General features: G+C 32.8%; 1 protein-coding gene across 5 annotated transcripts in view; it reads right to left on the minus strand.

Moving 5' to 3' along the window:
* Positions 1 to 6,880: 6,880 nt before the first annotated feature.
* The window catches only part of LOC118186040 (uncharacterized), a 72,229-nt gene continuing 51,800 nt past the window's right edge, over positions 6,881 to 27,309 (minus strand). For 4 of the 5 annotated variants that reach the window (XM_085819998.1, XM_085820005.1, XM_085820000.1 and 1 more), the window contains exon 2: positions 6,881 to 11,048. In XM_085819998.1, coding sequence (XP_085676124.1) covers positions 10,261 to 11,022 — 762 coding nt within the window. In that variant the 5' untranslated portion in view covers positions 11,023 to 11,048 and the 3' untranslated portion in view covers positions 6,881 to 10,260. Of the gene's footprint in view, positions 11,049 to 17,947; positions 18,272 to 27,309 lie in introns of those variants that run through there. The other variant, XM_035356024.2, reaches the window with a different exon arrangement.

Raw genomic sequence — 27,309 nt, forward strand, 5'->3', positions numbered from 1 at the left:
CCAAAAAGTGCATACTAATATTATTAAACTGTTTAATAATACATAAAAGAGCAAAACTTTTCGCATCCTGTATAATTTGTCTCCATTGTGGTGCCATTACATCCATGTATACATTACTGACTTACAGTGAAGAATATAGGAGAACTCTGTAGCTCCATTCAAGTTTTTATTCCTTGTAAACTGATACTGAATGAGACCTAAAAACACTTTTCTTTTACAATATATCTCCCCTTATGATCCCTAACGCACCCATTTATTTTCCCCTTCGCAATTAACATGGAGGTCTTACCTCCATGGCAATTAACGTCAATGTCCCCTTCATGACCGCATTTGAGACGCCACCCAAAAGAGAAGTCCAACCTCTCTTCGGAGTAGGCTCTGGCAAGCATTTCAGGCGCGTAGCCAGGGGGGGGGGTGCCCTGGGCTCCCATCAACGAACACGCTGCAAAAAGCTTTTATGATCTTCCTTATGTATAAGGTAAGTATAAACCAGTTTCCCTTATAAAGTCCTCCACAAATGGGATGATATCCCTTCCTTGGAAGGCATCCTTCCCATAGACAGATAACTTTTCGTATGCTTTCCCGTACTGAATGAAACAAACAGTAGCAAGTATATATGAAATACTAATTATAATGATAAAAATTTAGTGTGATTGTAACATCATACACATCGTCGACATCAAGCCGAAATCACGAATCAACAACATTCCTTTCCGAAGGAAATAATTTTATTGGCGTAAACTTTATTTTGCAAAAATCGATGTTCTACGCTATATTTCTAATATGCTTACCAAAAACTTCAATCAATTTTACTTTCTGATCATAATGCAAAACAGAAAAATAACAGAAAAAGAATTCAATATGAAGGAGATACAAGAATTCAATATTATGTAATTAAAGGGTATGACCGTTGACTTCGGATGGGAATGCGAAAATATTGTTCACTTTTTGAGGTTCATTTACAACATATAATAGTTTAGATTCATGGCTTAAAATTTTAAAATGATAGTTCTTCATTTTTAAATTCTATGGTGTAGAGCACCGATTTCTGAAAAATTCTTAAAACTCATCCCCCCCCCCAGTTTAAGTTTCTATTCTTTTTTAAATAAAAAGTAAACATCTAAAAATAACACAAAACGTAGGCACATACTCTTTGCGGTCTTCTGTCTAAGAATAAAGACGTGTCGACGAATAGAACAGAGGTATTTTACTAAATCGCGAGAATCACTATAGGAGGTCCAATCAGCTTTTAGGGATAAACTATGAGGGGTCCGGCCAATTACGAATTTGATCATGAAAAAGTGGAAAGTAACAAATTAGGTCTAACGTCTCCGAAAGTTACTATGTTTTCCTACAAATTTTGCTATGTGTTGTGTTACTAGAAATAATGCGTTAATTTGTGTTGAGCTAATATAAATCGCTTAATATGGAACGCCTTGGGAAAAAAAAAAAAAAAAAAAAAAAAAGAAAGCTTGAATTGGAAAAAAGTGAAAAAAAGCGTAAAAAGATTTAGAGTTTCTTTCTCCAAAAACATGTACATTTTCTAACGAACTGAACTCTATCGGAAGCATTTCTGTTTTGGAAAAAGATCAGCAGCCTTCCCCCTGAAATTCTGGCTATTATGTAGCTATTTTAATAATAGATATAATTATAATAAATGAAATAACTTTTTATGCCATTCAACATTCATGAAGTATGTGCAATTGTGTATTTAAATGTATTTATCTAAATTGAAAAGTTTTGTAAGGGGTAAATTTGTTTAATTATTAATTATCTGCGGTTACGAATTTTACTCGAAACATTAGCTTCATTTGTAATTATTTGTATTTGTAGTTATTGCTTCCAAGTTGCGCAGTTAGAGGAAATTTTCTTAACAAAATTATTTCTTCAATGTATGATATTAATGAGGGAACAGTTATTTTAGTTCTTATTTGAAGATTTCTCGAAGTGCAACACTGAGGCTAAAGGAATGACTAAATTAAGATTTTCTAATAATGTCTCAATTTCACCGATTTCATAGAGCTGTAAAAGGAAAATGTCTTATACTTATCTATACGCTGTGACATATTCATTGCTCCTACATCCAAGTATTGAATTGTTTAATCTCTTATGCCCTACTAAATATTCTAAGAAATGTGAGAATCATTTAGTGATGGGAGAAAAGTACAAAGCCCCCTAACTCTTTTACATTGAAGCATCTACTGTAAACAAATTAATCTGTGCCGCTTCTGTCAATTAAAAAGACCGAGTCAATATGAAATTTGACTTATTGCTTATGAAAAAGTTTAAATGTGAGCTAGCATATCTAAAGTGTTATAGAAGTTTTCACAAAATTTTAATCCATAAACTAATCAACTCAGAGTTAAAATAAAAGTTTAAAAGTAATTTTATACTTAAATGATAATTTCAAGAACGTAAAAGTAAATTAAATAAAAAATAATAGAAGGCAATCATTTTCTTTGTAAGATGTCATTATTGTTTCCAGCTATATATCCACATATTGGAATGCTATTTAACAGGGGAAAAATTCGTTTTTCTGTTTTAAAAACAAATTAAATACAAGGAATCCTCTTATGGTGACCACCTCCCTTTGAAGACCATCTTATAAAAGTGAACGATATTTCTAAGAACGGCGACTATTTGCTTAAAAGATCAAAATTGTCTGCAATAAAAGATTGTTGTTTTAAAAAAGACTCATATTATTTAATGCATTCAAATTTCACAAAGATAAGTTGAATAAATAATATAGATAAAATAATTCAATTTTATGCTGAAATCAATGAATTCCAATAAATCGTTTAAATGAAGAGAGAAAAACTGTAAATCCCTCAGGGTATTGACTAGAACATAAAAAGTGCAAAATCGCATTCTGTAGCTTAGCAGTCGTTAACTTTCTTACAGAATAAAGCATTGCTTGAAATCAATTTTTATTTACATTCAAATTATTGTTTTAAATTAAAAATCTTACTTATATTGAGATTAAAAACTGTGAAATGAATCTATCCTGCGATAAGTTTCAAATACTGTTTTCACTATTCTTCTTATGATATTATGAATTTGCTCTTCTGCGTAATATCTAAATGGCTAAATTTATATATATAAGTCTATTTGTACTTTATCATGTAAACGTTTTGGTGGCTAATAAATTCGCATTTTCGGTTACATTAAACCATCGAATCTCCCTCCAAGGCAAGCCATTCTGTTTCTTAGATAGCTTTTAGTTATTTCTAAAGGAAAACTGGAAAAAAAAATTGCGTACATTGTTATGCAGTTATTTCATTATGCATCATACTTTGTAAATAAAATATTTATTTACAGTCTTTTCGAGAATTACGATTAAGATTAAGTACTCTGGTTTTAGATGTATTATAAATGTACTATGTGAAATATTTTAAAACGCACATGAAAGAGATTTTTGAAATTTTTAAATAGTACAGAAAACTTATTAGCTAAAAATTCAAAATACCAAAGAGTCCGAAATTATCGAAAATTCATAAATTTTTCATATTAAGTAGGCTTTTAAATGGGTTTTTGTTTAATTACTAAACAAAAGAGCAATACAAGTCGAGAATATTCCATCAATTAATAGTGAAAAAAAAAAAAAAATCAGGAAAAATAAATAATGTGATTAAATTTCGAAAAATAAGTAATGTCACGGTAAATAAATAAATGTTTGTTTTTCAAACACATTATGTAGTTCGGAAAGTGCAGGAGATGCTTCCTTAAAAATTAACGAATTATTCATGTAAAACATGTAACTTCCGTTTTACTTTTGCATCACTCAATAAACACAGAGTTTCAAGCTTCACACGTTCTGAATTTCATTATGAATGATTTTACGCTAATGAATAAAATTGTTGAACACTAGTAATTTTCATCGGCGCTGAAATTCCGAGGATCCGGATGGCTGAGGCATGGGTTTTTCTCGGTTTTCTCCATGTATAATGTGAATACGATGCAGTTTCTATTATAGAATCCTCCACGAAGGTATCCCATTTCTTAGGCAGTTAACCCTGAAAAAATGCATTTACCATAATCATATAGCCTAACCTAAACTTTTGCACTCATATTTTTGTCGAGAATTGATTTTATTTTTTTAAAGACCTTCGTGCAAAATTTTATTCCATTATGGCTGATGAAGGTATTTCTCCCACCTTCTTGGCATGCCTTCGTGGTGTGGTGGTCGGCACGCTGGGCGCGTATTCCAGAGGTCCGCGGTTCGATTCCCGGTGAAGGCGTTGCTCATTTTTCTTCTTGCCTGTTTCCAAAATAATACCTAATGTCTCTACAGTGACGCCAGAACTAAAAGAGTGTTGGATGATGATTCTCCACACCCAGGATTTGCCGACTGGGTCCCCTAAAAACACCAGTCGCCCTTTAAAAGGGGGAGTATATAAGGTATTTCTCCCGCTTTCTTAGCATGTCTTCGTGGTGTGGTGGTCTCCACGCTGGACGCATATTCCAGAGGTCCGTGGTTCGATTCCCGGCGAAGGCGTTGCTCATTTTTCACTTCTCTTGCTTCCAAAAAAATCCTGATGTCTCTACAAAGTCACTTCAACTAATGCGGAAACTTTATCATTGTGTATAAGATTTGTCGGTAGTCAAAACAATATTAGAGAATAGTTCTTAGAATTTCTCAGACTAGATAGGATTGCAGGGGAATTTATTTCATCCTCTATAATTTCAAAATTCGGGTAAACAAATTAAATTTTTTTAAAAAAACAGTCTTGAAAGAAATGATATTCTTAGTCAAACTGTCAATCAGAATGCATCACGATTTAGGTCGACGAAAAATATTATTACACTTTTGCCGGACAAGATGGGCCATGCAGCATAAGGCGAACTAGCATTTTTATCAAAGCTTTTTCGATATCATTGAAGCCCTAGACTCAGCCGACTTCGGCTGGGCCACTGCTAAGGCCAGAAGTGGTGGTCACTTTATGGAGGAACCTCATAGGTAGGCTATCTTTGCCTTCTATGAAGAGACAGACAGTTACAACCATGCCTTCTCCGGAATTCGAACCCAGGCGTTTTGATATCGCAGTCGGTTCTTCTAACCACTTTACTGTCCGGGCGGCGGCGTGAAAATGTACAAAAGAGTTTTGAGAGTATTTTTGATCATGCTGTGGAAATGTGTGAAAGATTACATGTAGAGCTTACGCATCATTCGAAAGCAAGTCTATTGAAATTGTGCTCATTGTGATTCTGTGTTTAATTACTGCAAAACTATATTTTAACAATCCTTTAACTTGACCAGCTAAGTTTCCCTTCAAAATCTCAATTTTCAAATTTGGAAAAGACATCATTATTCTTGTTTTGCATAATACCATCAGTTTACGCTGATCGCATGTAAATGAAATTGGTGTCAGTGAGTTGAAGGTGACATATAAAGATGATTTACCCTATCCGGAAATTCTTAAAGAAAAGAGATGAGACGTTGGCGACGACATTTTATGTCTATTCCCAAAGCAAAGCTCCCAGACACTTCAGCTTTGGCTTTAAAAGCTTCGAATAAAAACTTTTTTTCCACATATTGATGTGCTTTTGCACAGAGCAGCTACACTGCCGATAACATCTTGCGAATGTGAGCATTCTGTAAGTGCTTTGAAAAGGTTACAAAATTATAATCGAGATACTTATGACGGAAGAGCGCAGAAGTTCTTTGGAATTAACGCGTATTCATTATATCAATGAAATATCAGTTGAGAAGGTTATTGATATATTTGCCAGTTTACAGCTACGAAAAATGAAATTCAGGAATATTTTATTTGCCCAACCAAAATAAAAGGCCAGAAACACTTTTTGCTTCCCCCTTTTTATTTGCAATTTAATTTTATGTCCAAAATAAATGATGCACTTACAACGTTTATGTATTTATTCCAATATCTTTATTATGTAATTATACAGAATAGAAATATCGATTTTATATACTATTTATCTATCTTTATAGGCGTATTATGAAAAAGTAACATGAATTTCAAAAATTTTTTAGCATTTCTTTGTATGTATATGAGTGTGTACGCCAGAAATGAAAGTAAAATACTAGAAGTACTTTTACTAGCATTATTCTATTTTTGTTATTTATTATTTCTTTTACTATGATTTTTAAAATTGTTTTAATGAAAGTTAAAGCGGTTAAGGTGAAAAACAAAAATACTGAGTTATGCATTTAATATGTTTATAAGGTAATAATGGTAAATACGATAACTAAATGCATTACATCCATAATTATGTTACATTATTTTATTATTAATAAAATTTATAATTATTATTTATATTAAGATGACTGTCATTAATATAATATATTTGTCACGTAATAATTACCCATATACTTGAAGATACTGTAATAGATAAAACAGTATAGCCATAGGAGTCGTAGCGGGCACCCCTCCCCCGTATTTTGAGCTGGCTACGCCCATGCATTGTTCCATGTAATATGGACAAGATAATAACAACAACACGGAATTCGACCTTACCTTTTTCCACCAATGCATTTCCTCAACTGTAATCGAAAAGTTAAAAATAGAAAAGCTAAAATGGTACAAGTTCTGATGTTCTCATCCAGACCACCTGTAAAAAGAGGAAAAGCCTAAAATGGCACAATTTTTCTTGCCACCTCTAGAAAGTCTAAACTGGGAAAGCCCGAAATGGGACATTCGCGGAATCATCAGGATAAAAAGGGAACAGCAGTAAAAACAATTTTAAGAAATATTTAGCTCTACAGATGTTTTTAACTGCTGTCTGCTTTAATTAATTAAAGATCCTGTAAAACAGAAATGAGCATAAGAAGTATATTTAAGTTATATGTTATTAAAAAAATAACTTGGGCACAAATTAATTGCTAAATAATATTACATGTTCAAACAAAGCTAATACAATATTTACGACAAAATATTTATTTCTCAATAAAACAGAGCAATAATACATAAATAAGTAATTATTTATAATTATTGTAATATACACTGCGAATTCCACACTTAACAAGCGTTACTTAAATCAAGCAACATTTTTAAATATTCAGGATACATTACAATTTGTTTCAAAGTTCAAGCTACTATTAGATTTTTTTAGACCTTAAATACATATCTTTGTATATCATTTAAATTAAAAAACATTCTTAAATATTCAAAATATAATACAATTTATTTGTTTTGAAAATGTAATATTTGTATGATATTTTTCAAACAAATTGAATGCAAGTTTTTTTAACCAATTAGATTAAGGAACATCTTTAAGATATATTAAAATCTGTTCTAAAATTTAATTTGAGATTTTTTTGGACGAATTAAATGTGTATATTATTCATCGCTTAAATTAAGAAACATTTTTAAATATTCAAAATGTGTTGCAATTTATTTGTTTTCGGAATGTAAGTTTTGTGAGCTATTTTTTTTAAATATATATGCTTATCACTTCAATATATGCTCATCACCTATGAATAATTCTCAAGTATTGTATTCTTAAGTATTGATGTTGAAATTTGTTTGCTTCAAAATTTAAAGTTTTTTGAGAAAATTACCTTATTTCTTCAAATTTAAGCCTTAGTAAGATTTTAAACGAAAAACGGGGAAAATAATAAAAAATAGCCACGCTATAATTTAAATCCAGTCAATCTAGAAAATACGAAAAGTGATAAAAAAAAAGTAAAAATAATTTCATAATAGGTTTTGAAAATAAGAAAAGTTTATATTTTTTAAGTAGGTACTGCATAACAGTTACTGAGGAATAAGAAAAGTTTTTATTTTCCAAAATAGGTACTAATATACCTATTTAAGTATCAAATTTATTGAGAAATAAGATGCAACATTTGCTTTGAATTTAAGCTGCATCCTAACTTTATATTTTTATATGTTATAATTATATGTGTCTTAAAAATTAAAAATTTGACTAAAAGGGGCAGCTTAAATTTGAAGTAATACGTTAAACATTGAATTTTCATTATTTTAAATCCTTTTGAAAATACCTTAAAACATTCAACTGTTCAATCTGTTGTGGTGTTATTCATGAGGTTAAATTGTATATATGTATACAAACAGGATTTTTACAGCTGTAATTCACCGTTTGTCAAAATGATTCAGAACATTTTCATTCTTCAGTCAGCGTAATAAAAATGTCTTGTTATTCTTTCCATTTGTAGTACATTACTTTTTTAAAACATGTATATATTACCGGCTATATATGAAATTCTATAGAAAACTTAGGTTTTTATGTCGAAAACTGGCCGGCAATTCATGAAACGATTAATATTTCACACATGCCATATGAGAAACCGGCAAAATATGAAATACATCTCCTATTCGTTTCGAATATCATGTTGCAAGGCACGTGACTTAATGCTCGTCTCAAGCTCAGAATTTGACATTTGCATTTTACACTTAGTTCATGCGTTGTCTCAATACGCTGTATTCATACGTGAATTTGTTCAACGAAAAGTTTGGTCTATACTTGTACTGCATGAAAAATGGAGGAGCAAGATGTAGTGCCAAAGAAAAGGAATCATCGTCGATAGACATGCAACAGCGATGCTACGATGAACTGTCTTTTAAAATAATAGCCTTTTCGTTACCTTATTTCATACTTTGCTTAAATAGCATTTGTCATTCTAAAGAATGCCTAGGGAAAGTATATAATAATTCTTATATCTCATACTTTGCCCAAAAAGGCCGGTAACATATAAACTAACACAGGAACTTTTAATATCATGTTTTATAAGAAATAGTTAACTCATAAGACAGTTATCTTAGTGAACTGTCATTATGTTTTACAAGACATAAAATATTTATGTAAGATTCATCATACAAGCTATTTAACTAAATTAACTATCTAAGAATTAGTTTTCTAATTAAGATAAATATTTTGGGTATTAAGGTAATATATCACCTTCGGTCCACTTGTTGGCGTGAAATATACCGTTGATCAGCGATTTTTATTACGTTTCACTGTATTTTTAATATTACATTTAGAAGGAAACCTAGTAAGAGACTGTGTATGTCTACTGTGTATAAGTACTATCATAAAATTTAGTTGTGCGAATTGTTCTTGATAAAATTGTTTACAAATATTTTTTCTCTTTACATATTTTAAGAAAAGTCGCCTAAGTTTTCACCGATGAGGTAATACAAGTTATACCTCCTATCCTACGGCAGACAATTTCCCAGAAAATACCGTGTTGTATGAAACCGTGTTATACGAAATATTACAAAACAGAGCGACACTTTCAAAAAATTCTTGGAAACAATATATATATAATTTATTTACTAAAGAAATATTGATTATATTATCTCCTAAGATTAATTTTAGTAGAATTATCTAAAAAGAGGGAATCCTTAGTTAGTAAGTTTAATTCCAAAAATTGTTTTAAAGTAACTTGAATGTAAATTGTTAAAAATGTTTAACGGGGACTTGAATTAAATCATGAATAACAAAATTTCAATTGTAAAAAGAAATCAAATTAAAAGCAAGTAATTAAATTAAAAGCAAGTAATTAAATTAAAAGCAAGTAATTAAATTAAAAGCAAGTAATCATTGCCATTGATCGGAACTTAATTGACTTTTCAAAGGGAACAAACCAACTCCCGTTCAATGAACAATAATTAAGAAATAAATACGAAGGTGTTTCGTCCTTTACTCGAGTAATAAGGCGATGCCAAACTGGCAATTTAAGTTAGGCCAAATATTTCCGTGAATTGAAGGGATCAAGAACCAATGCAGAGCACCAAAGAACTCATTCTGATTAAGCATTTTCGCTAATTCAATTTTGAGTGAAAAGCAATTTACGCAGTAAAATTTATAAATTACTCGAGTAATTGTCCCCTTATTAAGATATATATATATATATTTTCTCCTTTTAACAAACAATTAAAAATCTGTATTTTCATTTCCAAACAAGAAATAAATTTTCCTTTGAGTTGTTTTCTTACTTTCAGACAAAGCTTGGGACTAAAGTATAACTTCGCAATAGTTGCGCCTAGGAATGACAAAATGTTTTTAATGTTATAACATTATAGTATTATACAGTTATAATATATATCTCTCTTATATAACAGAGCGAAACCTTGTTATAAGAGGAATATCTGCACATAAATATGGTATTTGGTGGAAAATAGGCTTTCGACAGATGGATTAGATATAATTTAAATGAATAATTTAGAGATATTATCTTCTTCAAAATCCTGTAAAGGAAATTTTTCCACTCCTTTTCCATTGCTTTATGGGAAGACCTTTCCCTTTCAGATAAGATCTGTACCATTCGATTATATTTTATATCATGTCCTCTAACATAATGCTGGCTTTGTGTAACCAGTTGTAAGGCAACCCTTTGAAGAATGCCATGTCAACATTCCACATTTCCCTGCTGAAAGCGCCGTTAAGATCTTTCTGGACGTGTCTTGAGACTTTGTCGCAGACCATTTCTCTTAAAGCTTTCTCCTTTGTGTCTTCGCAAAAACTGCATAAATTATAATCGTTGCAACAGTCGTGCCACATGCAATGGGTCTGATGATGAGGATTGATGCTGGTATGTCTGCTGACGCACAAGTTCCAGAGCCTCGTGTTGACGTTATCTTCGAATCTTTCCGAATAGCCCACCAGCATAACTGGGTCGATTTTGTCGATATCGTGAAGCTCAGAAGAAAACTGGCTGAGAGCTTTCACGGGCTGTCCTTTCGAAGTCATCACCGATGCCACAGAGTAAAAGCAATTGATATGCTCCACGAAATCTTCGAGAGCATCCAGCATTTTGAGATTTCTGAGTTGCTGACTGTAGACACCATCTCTTTGATCTGCTATTTCTTTGCAAACGCCGAGGACCGTTTCTACCCAAAGAGTTTCATTCTGTACCCACTGTTGGGCAATTTGTCTTCTGTGTTTGAAAATGGTGGCATCTGTGTAAAGAATGGCGTCTTTGTCTATGCTTTCCAGTAGTATGTCGGTCGGGAAGTTGCATTTCCAAGACATAGACTGCACTTTGTTCTTAAAATGGCGCCAGAAATTTTGGTCATTGAAAATGGTTGTCGGAGGCATTTGGTCTCCTCTGGTAGAATCTTGACCTAATAATGAAACACACAAAAATATATGAGATTACAAGGAAAGACAGAAAAAGGAATTTAAACGCGTATCGAATTGTTATAACAGAAAAAATATTTATTTGACAATCTTTTTTAATTTATCTGCTTCTATTATCAGACGATTTCCACTTCAGGTTAAAAGAATTGCTTGATATTACTTCATTCTATAATTATTATATTATTATCCCAAAATTTTGCTAAATACGCAGAGTTCCACAGGGGCGTAGCTAGAGTTTCGAGCGCCCGAGGACAACTGAAGAATTTGCGCCCCTTTCTGTATGCCAAGAATGGAAAACATTTCATTAAAAAATTTCGTGGCATCAATTTGGCGCCCCTTGGATGCTGCGCCCGGGGACAGATGTCCCCCGTTGCCCCACCCTAGCTACGCCACTGGAGTTCCAAATGTGCCGTAACGCACCGGAGCCCTAAATAAAATAGCTTATTTTATATTATTCAGCCACGAATTCATGAGAATTTTTCTTATCTCAAAAATTTTATTTTAATAAGTAAGCTCTGAAAATAGATTCTAACATTAGAATGCACGCCTTTCTTTGTAAGGATCCTAAGTTTTACTAACATTTATTTTATTTTAAAACTGTACTATCACTTCTTATTTTCTACTTCCGGCCAGAATTTAATGCTTTAACTTGTTTATGCAAATTGTCTTGCAAACACCCAGGTATTTAAGTTGTGGCTTTTTGCCAAGAGAGAGAAGGAGATTTAAGAAGCGAGCCGCTTGCCACTGTATTCTTACGAGTTTTCAATCGGTTGCTGTTTGCCTTCAAGGCCTGAGATTTCGCCCTCTTGATATTTGAAAACGTATTGTAGTTTCAGCAGTTTGGCGTACTACATACGTACCCTTTTAAATAAAGGTCAGTCTTAGTGCTAGGCATTTGTATACTAATTCAAAGTTAACTTTTATTAGAGTTTTAGTTAGTAGTTTTATATTTTTACGTTCAGACCACAAGTGGTTGGTCTCTGTATCCCGAAATACGGGAGTACCTGTAAAGTAATAGAGAATAAAGGGTTTAGTATATCCTTCCTGCTTGTGTCGTCTATTCCACACAATCTGGAACAGAGCTTTAGTAAGTTCCCCGTTCTTATTCAGATACAGTATTTCCCGAAGCAAATGAAAAGACATGCATCTCCTGACATCTTTTCTTGGTCCAACGCTAGTAACTTCCCACAGAAAAAAATACATGGAGACTTTTAGCAATGATGTAACCAAATACGGGGACAAAAACTGTGACTTTCGTTCGTTCTCATCTACAGATGAAACCTCGGATTCGAGGGGGTGGAATTTTACTCCTCTGTCACATAATGCTTGACAAATAGAATTCTATAGGCAGGGAATCGTAGTCATAAAGTGTTGGAATTTTCTGTCTTTGTTTTCGTACCTGCACATCCTCGTTAAAATTCTCTTTCAAATCTCATACTATGCTTTATATTCTCATTAGTGATGCTTTACCTTTTTATATTGGTGTGCTGGGAAAAAATGGTCTTTGTTTGTACTATTCTTTGAGATAGTACATTATTATAAATTTAAGTTCATCCGGAGGACGGCCGAGTTTTGGAGCGAAATTGTATCTTAAACTGGAGCCCGAAAGTAAGACGAAGTCCTATATTCTATATTATTGACTATTTATAATTAATTTAATTCTTTATATTTTCATGAATGTTAATTATTAATTATTAGAACAAAGGGAGAATTTGCCGAGAAAGACTATAATTAGAAGGACTTTGCATTTTGCGTTAATTCGCTATAAACGGCGAATCACTTTTTAAATTGTTGCCACCAAATGTTAGAGACCTGTATTATATTTAAAGAAATTAACTAATGAAGATTCTGCATAAATGTACGCATGTGTTCTCGCATTGTGATAAAACAACGGTATCTACAGCCACCAAATTTTGAATAACGTACGTCTCCACTCGAATATGGGCATCTGGAAGACCAAATTTGGAATTCGTTTTATTATCTATTTCATATTTTGTAAAGCATTTGTCAGTTTTTGATTAAAAAACTCAACGATTTCAAAGCGAACAATGGCAACCTTGTACGGAAAAAAAAAAAAAAAAAATTACTGTCCAGCGCGCGAAAGTGTGTATCGGAAATTCTAAAGATATACTATTTTGAATGTTTTCTGATATTGTTGTTGAATTGAATTTTATGGTTTAAGTGCGAAGAACGTGGCATTTAGTAAATAAAGGTAACACACAAAACGTTAAAAAAAACGCCTCTTTGGAAGTAATATAAAATCAGAATGTTTTCAGATTTTTTTTATTATTATTATTCCTATATTTTTTATATTTTTGTACCGTACATATCCTATTTTCGAAAGTTTACGAATCCTGTTTATCTTCTTTGTTTCTATTATTAGTCCAAAGAGGCTTTGTCCCTGAGGAACTATTGTTTTCGTTTTGCGATTTTGCGTCGAATCACTCTGAATGTCCATATCACTTTTCAAACTGTTGCCACCAAATATTATCACCCTGTATTATATTTGAAGAAATTACATAAGGAAGAATCTGCATAAATATTATGTATGTTTCTCGGATTGTGATAAAACAACGGTACCTAGAGCCATCGAATTTTGAATGACGTAATCTTACTGCGAATATTGCCATCTGGAAGCCCAAATTTGAAATTTGGAATTTGTTTTATTATCGACTTCATACACTCTTTTGCCAAAAAATCGAAGCACCAAGAAGGACTTTTGCGACCGTGACGAAATTTGGTATGGAAAAACACCTTGATCGAACATGCAAATAATCAAAGTTTCAAGGCAAATAAACAGGAATTGCGATCATAGCGCGCATTTCTAGCGAGCAATTCGAAAAGTATAAAACCAGTGACAGATGCGGAAAATTTATCTTTTTTTGTTGCTGCCATTATAATTCCGTAAAGGAGCTAAAGATGTCATTACGACGATATCGAAAACCTTACAGACAACTAAACGACTTCGAACGTGGTCGCATTGTACGCTTGCGTGAAGCTGGGTAATCATACCGAACAATAGGCCTCCACCTGCAGCGTACAGACATTGCTGTGCAAAGATATTGGCAGCAATGGTTGCTACAATCAAATTGCCGACGAAATAATGGCTCTGGAACAAATGTGAGGCAAGATAGGATGATTGTTCACCAGGCCCGAACCGCTTCAACGGTATCATTGTCGACTATTCAACGCTCTACAGCCACGTCTTTACCTCCGGTGGTACCGTCCACCATCTCACGGCGCTTGTCTGAGGCGGGGTTACGCTCACAGAGGCCTTTTCAGACGTTTGCCTTTGACCCCACAACATCGGCGGAGTCGTCTGGAGTGGTGTCGCAGCCGATCATCATGGCTGCCATCAGACTGGCATCGTACAGTGTTCAGTGATGAATCCCGCTTCCCTCTTGAAGCAGATGACCACCGTGCTCGTGTGTGGAGAAGACGGGGCCAGCGGTTCCAATCAGCCTTTGTTTTACAAAGGCATACAGCCATAACCCCTGCTGAGGTCGTGTAGGGAGCTATTTCTTATGACAGCAGGTCATCTTTAGTCATCCTCCATACATCTTTAACAGGTCAACGATATGTTGATAACATCTTGCGGCCGTTTGCATTACCCTTCATGGCACGTTATCCTGGGGCCATTTTTCAACAAGATAATGCGAGGCCACATACCGCTCGCATATATCTGGACTGCCTCCGTGCGGTTAATACTCTTCCTTGACCAGCAAGACCACCAGACCTTCCACCAATCGAGCATTTCTGGGGCATGGTATGCTGCCAGATTGGAGCACCACAAAATATCGCAGATCTGGAGCGACAACTGATGAATGCCTGGCAGAATGTATCGCAAGAAGACATTAGGAACCTCTACCACTCCTTGCCTCGACGAATTCAAGCATGCATTGCCGCCAGGGGCGGTTCGACTAACTACTAATTTGAATACTCAGTGGCTGACTGGGAGCCGTGAACAGGTACTATGACCTTGATTTTTTAATCATTTTATCATTTGTGTATGAGCTATACACATATTCAATTTCATCAAAAACAACCACTTCCTTCATGGTGCTTTAATTTTTTTTTCAAAAGAATGTATTTTGTAAAACTTTAACGAATTTTAAATTAACAAACTCTAGGATGTCAAAGCAAGCAATGCAGCGTTGTATAGAAAGAACATTTTTATCTCCAGCGCGTGTGTATAGGAAATTCCTGTGTATCGAAAATTCTAAAAATATGCTCAATTTAAAATTATTTTGCAATATTGCTCTTGAACTAAATTTTATGGTTTAAGTTCGAAGAACATGATATTTAATAAATAAAGGTAACACACAAAATGATAAAAAAACGCCCCTTTGGACTAATTAAAATCTGAAACCTTTCCAGATTTATTATGTATATATATTTTTTATTTCTCTTTTCTGACGGCCTTCCATAAGGCTCCAGAACTACTAACTTTCGAAGTTAAGCCTTACATATATGGTGTTTAGTTATTGGGTATTGCACAAGTAGTAATAGTAGTTGCTCCTGTTTACCGATATGGGAAACAAACCGGATTCTTAGCTATCTCCAAGGAGTATATCCACATCCCAGTTAAGGACGGATGGGCAGTTAAATGTGTAGTTTGCAATGCTCTTAAATAGCTGGTTGAAAATATTACTAAGTTCTACAAATATACATTATATACATATGTACATGATTATACAAATTACATTGTTGAATGGCAGGCCCGCCGATTAATGTCTTCAGTCGTATATTGTTATCGAATGGCCGTTTCTGTACAAAACATAGAAAATACGTAGCTTGTTGTGATCAACAACTTCGTTAATGTGATCAAAATATTGCAGAATAAATTTTTTAAACTGAAGTAAAGTAGCCAAATGTGTTTAAAATGCATTATATAGATTGTCAAGCTGTATGGAAATGTTGTCAAGAAGCGGATTAAGTAGCCAAGCATTTTGATTTTTAATTAGTCAAGCATTTAAATAAATGGATGACAGAAATCGAAACTACGCTATTTGCTGGATTAACTCCTCATTTAATGGCATTTCTCTGTCACTTGGAAATTTTATAATCTATTTTAACCTTATTTGGCGACTTTACTGCAGTTTAAAAAATTTAATCTATAACATTTTGATCCTATTAGCTGAATAGCTGATCACAAAAAGTGATATATTTTCCATGTGTTCGTATACAAATGAGCGGAACTTCGGCAAACCGATAACAATATCCGAATGACAATATTAATCATGATCATATTAAGTGTCGTCTTCTGTAAACAGAAATGTGCTCAATAAACTAAGAGATAAATAAATAAACAAAAACAAACAAAAAAAAAATCTGGTGTGGACACCACTTGACTTGTATGGCCTATTAAATTATACAAATTTTTTGCTGCACTTTATTTACACTTATTTCCTCGAATTTCATTGCAGATGCATTTCTCATTCAATCAATCCAGTTCTCACCTCACGGCCAAGGCAGAAATATATAAAAACTCAAAACGTCTTTATTAAAAATTGTAAAATACAGAAAAATCTAAAAACCAAATACACTTAAAAACAATTTTTACAATTAAAATTAGAGTTTCTACGACAAAACAAGCAATTCGGTCAACGACAAGAAGACCAAATTTTCGGTGCACAAAATTGAGTTACTTTTGGTTCCATTCGGCAAAAAACATTGCAATTGGTGTACCAGCTGACTTAATTTACTATTCTACGAACAGCTCCAAATGTAAACAAATGTCAACCTCGTTAGGCTCTTAAACAACTTTTAAATTGTTGATAATTCTGCAACCATTGCATAAAGATTAACTAAAGGCATAAAAACCTTAACCGGAAGATTAAAAACAACACAATTCACTCATTTTTAAAGCAAAAAAGGCACAATTTACCAACATATAAGAATAAAATAACTGAGCTCATGAAGCCAAGTAATAAAGAGGTATAGATATATGGTATATCTTTAATTAAATATATATAATTAAAGAAAGGAGAAAAAACTAAAAAAGACCTTTGTGGTCAAGTACTTTGCGCATTGAGCTGCAAAATTTAGAAAACAAGTTAAAAGAAAGTTCTTAGTGCTTTCGGTAAAAAGTAGCTTAGATACTGTGGTTCCGGTGAAAAATTTTAACATACCTAAAATAAAGTCCATGAAAAGTGTAAACATTAAATAAACAATATTATCACTAGAATATTTACAAATAAAATTCAAATCTAATTGTAAATAATATGTTGATCAAGGTAAGGCAAACTTTAAACAATAGAATAAAAGTGTGACATAAGACTTATGCAAAAATACAAAAACAAAAAAGCGGTAAATGGTAGATTAGCCGAATTCAAATCTCATTACCGACTCTTCAGGGGAAATTTTATAATGATTTTCAAATCCAGCTAATTCCATATCGCGTTTCGTCGAAACAGACAATTGAAAGTGTATACGAAACTCTTTTTGAATATTAACTGAAAAAAATTTAGTCAAAAACTTTAGTCTCAATTCTCTGTTCCATTTCCCGACGCGTCCGCTTGAAAAAACACATTAAGGTGTAAGAAAAAACTATACATAATGGCCTGCTTAGGCATATGTACAAAATAAAATAAATAGCGATTTGCTATTAGTCAAAAATACAAGATTTTTAGGGAGGACCTACTAGCTTATAGAGGCTACTAGCTTTAAACTTTGTGAACTTAGTTAAAAAATTAAATTAAAAAATTTTTTAATTAAAATAAAAAGCGAAGAAGACCATAAAAAATTGAATGGGTTTTGCTATGACCAAAACTCAATACAAGGAAAAGAATTCAAAAAAAAAAAAAAAAAAAGAAAAAAAAGAAAAAAAGAAAAAAAAAAAGAAAAAAAAAAAAAAAAGAAAAAGAAAAGAAAAGAAACAGACCTGGAACGGCAACGTCTTCGTACTGGACCCATGTCAGCTCAAAAGGACGATCAAGGATCAAGGAAGTTAATTTACGGAGTGCGCTAGGCTAGGCCTTTAACTCCACATCACCAGAGATAAAATAATTACATCAAAAGAGGGGTTCATCTAATAAGGGAAAATTTTGAAGCCTAATTATAAAAAAAAAAAAAGCTTTTCAGATAATGTCTTCCGCATGAGAAAAAAGGAAAACTCTTAGAAAGTCTTTAAATTAAATTTCGTGTCTAAAAAGGGCCAGGAATAAATTTTGAGAGAGGAGTCAACATTCAAAAAGTTTTGAAAAGAATAAAAAGGTGCAATACATTTCTTTGATTCTTGATATCAACAGCAAAATAAAATCCTTAGGACAAACAATCCGGAGAGTTGTCAAAAGGACGATTGCCTCGAGAAAGGAAGTAGCCAATCAACTAGGCAGGATGACGTAAAAGGAAAAGAAACGTCATGATGAAAAAGCCAATGAAAAGTGACTGACCGTAGTCGTAAACCTGACTCAGTGTGAGGGGGGGTGGCAATTTGCTGAAGAATGATGAAATTGTTCAAGATGGCGTCTTGCTTGACGAGTTTTAAGAAGTTGGGTGTAGGCGAAAGAAAAATGGCTAATTCTACAAAATGATAAAAAATGGCCAACGAAAGTAAGAATAAATTAGAAAAAATACTAAATTGTTAATTAAAGTCGTAATTCTTCGAACTAGAGGGTTATCAATCTACTTGAAACAAAATGGCCCATAAAATCAATAACAAGGTAGGTATGGCCAGAGAAAGCTTAAAATCTATTCAAGAATAGAATTAGAAGTACTGTGCCAAATTTGAAGAGTAAAATTGAAGCTGTGAGAGGAATTAATTTTACATTTATACATTAGATTCTCTGAATCACCCATCCACTTTACACCGTCCCATAGGGCTTTAAGTATAAAATTTCATTACCTAACTCAAGAATTATCTAAAAGAAAAAGTTAATGCCAGCTTTTTTTTAAGCATTTATAATGACTTTTGTAGGAATTAGGTTGTTCTGCAAGATAGTTACAAAGTAGACTATTTCTTCTTGGAGGTGTTTTGTAGTATTACAGATTCTTTTAATTCTAAGCAGTTGTGCGTTAATTGTATTGATTATGACCCTTTCTGAAATATTGGAATTCCAGTTAGTTAATTTAAGTGTAGGAAAGTTGAAATCTCTTCGTTTATCGTAGATTTTCAAAAAATTGTAATCTAGAATATGCAAATCAAGATAAACTATATCATTTTGCACCGTATTAGTAGTATTAAGTTGGAGGCAAGAAGGGTAGATATTAGCTTTTTCCATTTTGTTGAAGGCAATTACATCATCAATATAACGAAAGATGTGTTGGTAATATTTTTGATCTTCAATATTTAGTGAACGTACAAAAGTAAATTCTTGTGTGAAAAGGAATAATTCACAGATTGCTGTTGAAAAGTTGCCGCCCATAGGTATTTCCTGTATTTGTTTAAAGACGTTAATTGAATATAATTGTTGAAAAGGATGCTTGAAAGAAAAATTTGCCAATTTTCAGTAGATAATATTGTAGTAATCTTGAGAAATAAATTAGGAAGAGTAAGCAAGCTGCTATGAATTTCTTCAAGTGGTAAAGTAGTATAGAGGTTCTCAAAGTCGTAGCATGGATATATTCTATTTTAAGTGAATTTAAGGTCTTAAGAATTTGTTCGTTGCTTGATATCATCCAGTTGCAATGTTGATTTTTAAAATCATAATTATTGATTACGTCTCGAATGAGATGAAGTTTTTGCGCAAAGAGATAATCTATCTCCTTTAAATAACTTCTGGTACTGTTGGCTATGTATCTGAACTTAACAGGAGTCTTATGAAATTTTGAAAGTGCATAGAGATTAGCAAACCTGTTATTAAATTTGTTGGGACGGATTTTAAGTCTTTTACGAAGTGCATTAAATATATTGAAAAGTATCTTAGTCCTAGTAGAGATTTTTTTATAGGTGCAATTCCTTATGCAGAGTGTCGTAATATATATATATTTTTTTTTTTTTTTTCAAATGACACTGAAATTGTTGCTAGCTTTGTCAATCTTTGTGATGATAAAGTTTTCTTGTAGTTTATGAATATGAGATTCTAGATGACTTTTATTGTGGATATGATTGAAACTAGGCAACTTGAAAAGCGTAAGTTAAAATCTTTAACAAGAGCTGCTTTCCATTCAAGAAATGTAGTCGTAGGCAAGTTGATGCTATTACTAGCCAAAATAATGAATTTATCAAGATCATTGCTGAACTGTTTTAAGCAAAAGTGTTTATTAAGACTGAAAGTCGGGCGAAATTTGGTTTCTCGCAGTTGCACATCTTCATTGATATTGAGATCTCCTGTGATAATATGTTGGCGAACGAATCTACAAATTTATTGTAAACAGGAACCTGGCAATTTCATATGCTATCATCTATTACATTGTGGTGGTTAATTATCATGTTACCTAAAGTTTTTTCAAATTTAAAACAGGGTTTAACCTGAAGTCGTTGGTCAAGGAGCAATTGTTGACATTTTTTGAACATGCAGGGAATTTTTAACTGATCGTAATAAGGATGCTTGAACAGTAAAAAAAAAAAAAAAAAAATTGCGATAAAAATTACTATTCTTTAATTTAAAATTGCAAAAGTCTATTATTAGGTCTTTGACTATTTGGTTACATTGAGATTGTTGATTAAGTCTTTGAATAAGATTCCACAAGGTGACATCTATGCAAAAGTTTAATGGCATTTTTTGCGAAAGTTCCTTTCCAAGGAAGGAATTTAGGTTTTGAATAATTAATTTCAGATCTTGTGCGGAAAAAAAAAAAAAAAAAAAAAAAATGTGGTTAGAATTTCCTCCTCTTGTACCTCTGGGAGTTACAGTACTAGTATTTTCCTTTTTAAACTTTAATTCTTAAATGCTAATTTCTAAGCGTACCACTTTATTGGTATTTCTTTTTGAACATTCTTCACTTTTTACTTTTGGTTTTGACTTTTACCCTTGCCTGCATGAATGACGAAACACGAATTGAATGATTGGAGAGTTAGGTTTGGAGGCAACTTCCCCTTGATAAGTCTGTCTCCTGCCTGCTCAACAGTCATTCACTTATGCATTTTTTAAAAAAAATGTATGGATTAATTTTAATTTGCTAAATTAGTGAATTTATTTTCATGGATTGGTTTTGCACTTGATTTGCTTATGCTTCTGAATTTAAATTATATTGTAGATTAGTTCGAGAATTAAATCTTTTATATGTTTACACATTTTTATATATATATATATATATTTCTTTAAATTTGCTTTTTTTAATTTTGGCTTTAAATTTGCTTTTTTTAATTTTATACGTGTTTGTTATAATTTAAATTTAATTTGTGTAAATTTATACCCAATATGCTATATATAGCCACTATATATATGTAGGATAGCATCGTCACTAATAATCGGATGACGCGGCAAGCAGTGAAAACAGATATTTTTCTTTTCAATGAGAGAATACAGACGATTCCGCCATTAAGATGGTGACGCAACTGAAAGACGTATGCATGTAAAAGATGGTTACTTCTCTTCATCTGTAAATAATCTCATCTATTTTCTTCTACGCATGTAATCATTTTGTAGTTTGTAGCAACTATTCACGTTTTCATTAAATATTCAAGTTATTTGTAAATTCGGACTAGTTTATTAGACCCTGGACAGCCACCTCGAATGTAAATTCACACATATCATACTCCTAGATAGTAAGTATCGATCCTACAAATATAGCCGATTGTAACCATACGTATGTACGCAAGCACAGAAGCTACGAAAAAGTCTCTTCTGAATCCATTTTAAATCCATTTTACAATCCGTTTTGGAGAAAAGTGTCCTTTATTCTGATCATACGTAGAGATGGCACACAAAAGAATCATTCAAATGAATTCGAGAGCGTTCAAAATGGTTATTTTCGTTGAAATATCATACCCGAAATTCTTCGCGATTGCAATACTTACTTCCGTGCAAGGAAATAAAAGTTAAACGTTTACGTTCCTCAGTTTCTTACTTCTGCAGATGATGAACATATATGTGAGAGACAGCAAATAAAATAGGGAAAATAGTATTAAAGTTAAAATGTAAAATATCGTTCTCCCAACGTAAACAGCAAAAAAATCATTTCAAGGTTTAATTGAAGCAAACAAAAATTAATCTAAATAAAAGTGTGCAAAATATATTGTACCATAAATAAAGTAATCTGATGTGTACACCACATGACTTCCTTCTACGGAATATTAAATTATACGCATTTTTTCCTGTATTTCGTCGACTGATGGTGGCCACCTGACTTTTACTTTCATCTTTTTGTTTTACTGGTGTTTTTCACGTGATACTGAGTAAAAGGAGGCGCTGCTTTCTGAAACTCAAATTCACTATATGTTCTTAGTAGTAGAAACTGACTTAATTCACTTTTCTGCTAAGTTTTAAATGTAAACAAATATGGCTGCTCCGTTAGCCGCAATTAAACAACTTTTAAATTATTGATAGTTCTACAATTATTGCATATAGATTAACTAAAGGCCTAAAACCCTTAACCGGAACATAAGAACAGCATAATTCAATAATTTTTAAAGCAAAAAATGCACAATTTACCAATATATAAGAATAAAAAACTGAGCTCCTCCACTCGAGTAACAAGAGTGGGTATATATATATATATATATATATTTATATTCTATTGGTGCGGTTTTGTAACCAAAAAGGGAGGTTCACATGTTATAGCAGTCCTAAATACAAAATTTTAACTTTCTGTCTACTCATTTTTGAGTCATGAGAGACACATACATACATGCGTATGTGAAAAAAAAAAAAAAAAAAATCTCTTCTGAATCCATTTTACAATCCGTTTTGGGAAAAAGAGTGCTTTATTCTGCCCTTAGTACAGATATCACCGAAAAACATCATTAAATTGCATTCGATAGCGGCCAAAATGGATATTTCCATTGAAACATGATAACCAAAAATTTTCACGATTACAATACTTCCTTTATTTCGTAGAAGGAAATAAAAAACTAACTTTAAGATTTGAAGGAAAGAAAGAAATTTTTATACAGAGAAATTTATAACGCAAAACATAAAACTGTGCAAAATAAATAATTATTCTAGTAACAGTAATAATAATAATTTAAAAAATTATTTCAAGGTTTGAAGGAATTGAACAAAGAAATTCATAAAGCAGTACGATTAAGCTCAATAAAACCGTGCGAAATATAAAATCATTCTTTTAGTCATGGTAATAATGAAACAGTCGTTCAAAATAAAGAATCATTCTTGTAATAGTAATTATATATAAAAAAAAATCTGATGTGTACACCACATGACTTCCTTGTACGGAATATTAAATTATACGTATTTTTTCTTGCATTTCGTTTAAACATATTGTATTTAATTAAATCTACTTCGCCGACAGCGCATAAACCACAATAGAATTAAATGCATTCTTTAAAATTCACTCTATTTGTTTACCATAGCGACACTCTGGCGCTAGATTCACTTAACAGTATTATATTTCGTTCATATTATAACTTATTTATGACTTACTTTTTTCTGGTCATTAACTTCTAAAGAGTTTTCGCCAGTAGATCACATTAAAGTGCACTAGGCAAAGATATTTTCAAATAAATTATACTAGGAAAGTACCAACATCCTTGAGCGAAGAAAATCAGCTGCGTGAGCTGGCATATCTTAATACTTTCGAAAGAAGGCGTTCATCATAAAAATTGTGCAGTGATAAGCAATGGCATTAAATTGAAGCAAGCAGGCAGGTGCAGTGAGTTGTATGGCAAATGAGATGGTGAGTGAAATATAGCTAGTAAGAGTGCAGGTTAAGCAGTAGTGAGACATTACGAAAATGGCGCGAAGACAGTTTGAAGCTGTGAATGGCATAAGAGTTCAAAGTCTTTCAGAAGTATGCAGTAGCTAGATAGGCCGTAAAATGTTCAAAGGTTCGTAGAATCATACAATAAAGTAAAAACTCGTACAAAATAATTAAAAAATGAAATAGTAACATAAATATCTTGAATAAAAAAAGTTTCTTGATTAACATAAGTATAAGATGCAACACAAATAATAGGATAGAGTCCAATTTCAGAGTTCAAGTACATTTTAAAATTAAAATTCACAAGTTACCACCATGACGAATTGTGATGAATTGTCCTTGGGCGTTTGACAGTGTATTCAATGGTTGGATCATAATCCAACATTTGTTTAATTGCGTTATACTGACTATGCTTCATCTTCTCGAAGAAGTTGTGAGCTGTCATGAGTATAAAATTATGCACAGATGGAATATCCAGGTCGTTATGAATTATAGAGTTTCTCACGTACCAAGGTGCATTCACAATGCTACGTAGAATTTTATTTTGAAGTATATCCAGTTTTTTGCGCTCAGTTTTATTGGCGATTGCCCAGGCCGACACTGCATATAGCATGATAGTTCGAATTAGAGATATGTAAAGCATTTTCTTTATTTTTAGACTGAGCTTTGATTTTTTGCCGATAATAGGATAAATTGCCATGTAGGCTGCATTTGCTTTGTTTAAGATATAAGAAATATGATCTTTGAAGTTGAGAGACTTATCTATGTAAACATCTAAATATTTATAGGAATTAGCTACAGGGATTAGAGTTCTAAGTAGATATCAGTATTGACTCTTAATCTTGTTTTGTATCTCCGATAGAGCACAATACAACATTTAGAGGCGTTGAGCTTAATTTTCCAAGTCCTGCACCAGTGATTGATCATATTGAGATTCATTTGTAAATTACTTAGAGCGAGCTGGGAACTTCTGGATTCAATCAGTACTACAGTGTCGTCAGCGTATTTGAGTATTTTCGTGTTGAATGGGTGCGGGAAATCATTGATATAAACATTATAGAGCCGGGGGGGGGGGAAGAACGGACCCTTGCGGGAACCGCTATGAATTGTTTTTCTGACAGATAAGGCATCACCGCAGCGAACTTGAAAAGTCCTGTTTTTCAGATAGGAACTAATGAGTTTTACGGAACTGTTTGGAAGCATAAAATTATTCAATTTATGCAGGAGGCCTGCATGCCACACTCTATCACAGGCCTTTTCGAAGTCGAGATAGCATGCAGCCACCCCGTTTTTCTTAGTAAAAATTGAAGGCTTGCGAAAATAAAGGCTTGCGAAACAAATTCCACCAAATTGAGAATTTGATGAGTCGTGCAGTGCCCACTGCGGAAGCCGAATTGCAGTTCATCTATTAAATTGAGTCTTTCGAGATGGTTAGTGAGCCTTAAGCAGAGGATTTTCTCAAATACTTTTCCTAATGAAGGTAAAAGACTGATAGGTCTGTAGGAAGTGACGAGTTTAGAATCTTTCTTTGGTTTTAAGATATTGACAATTATTGAGTGTTTCCATTGCTGAGGGAAATAATTATTTCGGATGCAGGCATTAAAAATATTGACTATATTAGTAATACAACGTCTAGGAAGGGCTTTAAGTGCTTCATTGCTAATTTGATCATAGCCTTTGGCTTGAGTTTGTGAATAATTTCCCTTACTTCTCTTGGTGAAGTAAAGGGAATGAAATTTGTTATAGGATAATTGTTAATAATGTCAATGTTAAAATTAACTTCTTCTTCTTGGGAGTTATTCTCAGGCGGGTAAGGTTGAAAGATTTTCTCTAATTCATTAGCCATTATATTAGCAATCTCGTCCTCAGATTTATAGGAGATTTCCATGTGATGAATTGCATGAGTTTGATTTGGTCTGCTATTTCTTAGAGTTTTAGTAATTTTCCATACTGCTTGATCTTGAGGATCCAGGTTTGATAGGAGAAAATCCCATTTTTTGTTTCTGAATTCCATAATTTCCTGCTTGATTTTCCTGCTTAAAAAGTTGATGTGCTTTTTGGCACGAGGGTCTCCGGACCGCTGCCATTCCTTATGTTTTCTGTTCTTCTCTGCAATAATATCTTTTATATATTTAGGAAGGGAGAGAAAATTAGTTCTTTTGCAGGAATAAGTCGCATTATTGATTGCATCTTTCATTTTAGTGGTGAATTTATAAATTTCATCTTCGATATCACCGCAATGATTATAATTATTTCTGCAATTATAGTCTTTCATAGTATCAGAGAATTGGGTCCAATTTATCTTAGTTCTGTGTTTCTTTAACGGGGGATAAAAGCCATAAAAGTCGAAGTTCACTGGAAGATGATCAGAATTTAAGTCCGTCATTACTTCTAAGAGAGGGGTATGAGGAATATTTTTAAAAAGTACAATGTCCAAAACTTCGCCGTTTCCGTTAGCACCAAATCTCGTTGGAGAAGTGGGAGCAGCAAAATTGAGGTCGTTGCTAATAAAATAGTTATGTAAAATGCTTCCATTGCTGTTAGATCCTCTAGAATTCCAGGCCTTGTGCTTTGCGTTCAAATCCCTAGCGATGATAGTCGGGAAGTTGGTGGAGGTTAAGATATCCAGGTCATTATTAGTCATCAGATTATTAGGAGGATTGTAAATAGAAATAAATAGGTAGGCTTCATTTAAAGCAGTATAAATGATAGCTGAAGTAAATTCGAGCAGACTATTGTGAGGAAGATCATATTCAGTATGCTATAAGTGATTTTTAATGATAATTGCAGTACCACCCCATCTACTTCGGGTTCTGTCTTTCCTTATAATATTGTAGCCGTTAATTTTAAATTTATAGCAAGCTTTAAGGTGAGTTTCACCTATCATCATGACATCAATGTTGTACTTCTCTAAGTAATCTTTAATTTCTTGATATTGTTTTATGACACCGTTCGCATTGAAATAGGAAATTTTTAAAAAGCTATTGGTAGCTGAAATCATCGCGTTTATATTGCTATGAGGTCTAAAAGTCATAGTCTAAAGAAGTGAAATATTTAATTGCGGCCATTCCGACCTCGAGTTTACCCATGATGTTTTTTGCTTTTTTAAATTCTGTAAAGAATTCTTTCGCTTTTAGGAGTTGGGTTTTTATCCACTCAAAAAATGAAACTTCTTTAGTTTCGCTTTCTTGTTTATTTTTGTTTTCTTTTTGAGTTGTCCAGCTCAGTTGATTTTTAATATTTTCGTTTTTCGTAGCTCCAGGGAGGGTAGGAAAATCTTCTTTATTTAATTGAAATTGTTCCTGTTCATGCTTTTTCTCGTTTTGATTGCTCTTATTAAAGACTCTTTTGGGTAGGTTATCCGGATGGTATTTACATTCCTTCGAGTTGCTCGGGTGGCAATCGCCACATAGAACACAGAGCGCTGGTAGTTCGTCCTCGTTCTTCTTACAGGTGTAAGTTTCGTACGGTTCGGCGCATTTA

This window comes from Stegodyphus dumicola, chromosome 1, assembly GCF_044657685.1.
Source record: "Stegodyphus dumicola isolate Sdum_Otavi_A_Nest chromosome 1, ASM4465768v1".
NCBI classification, from domain to species: Eukaryota; Metazoa; Arthropoda; class Arachnida; order Araneae; family Eresidae; genus Stegodyphus; species Stegodyphus dumicola.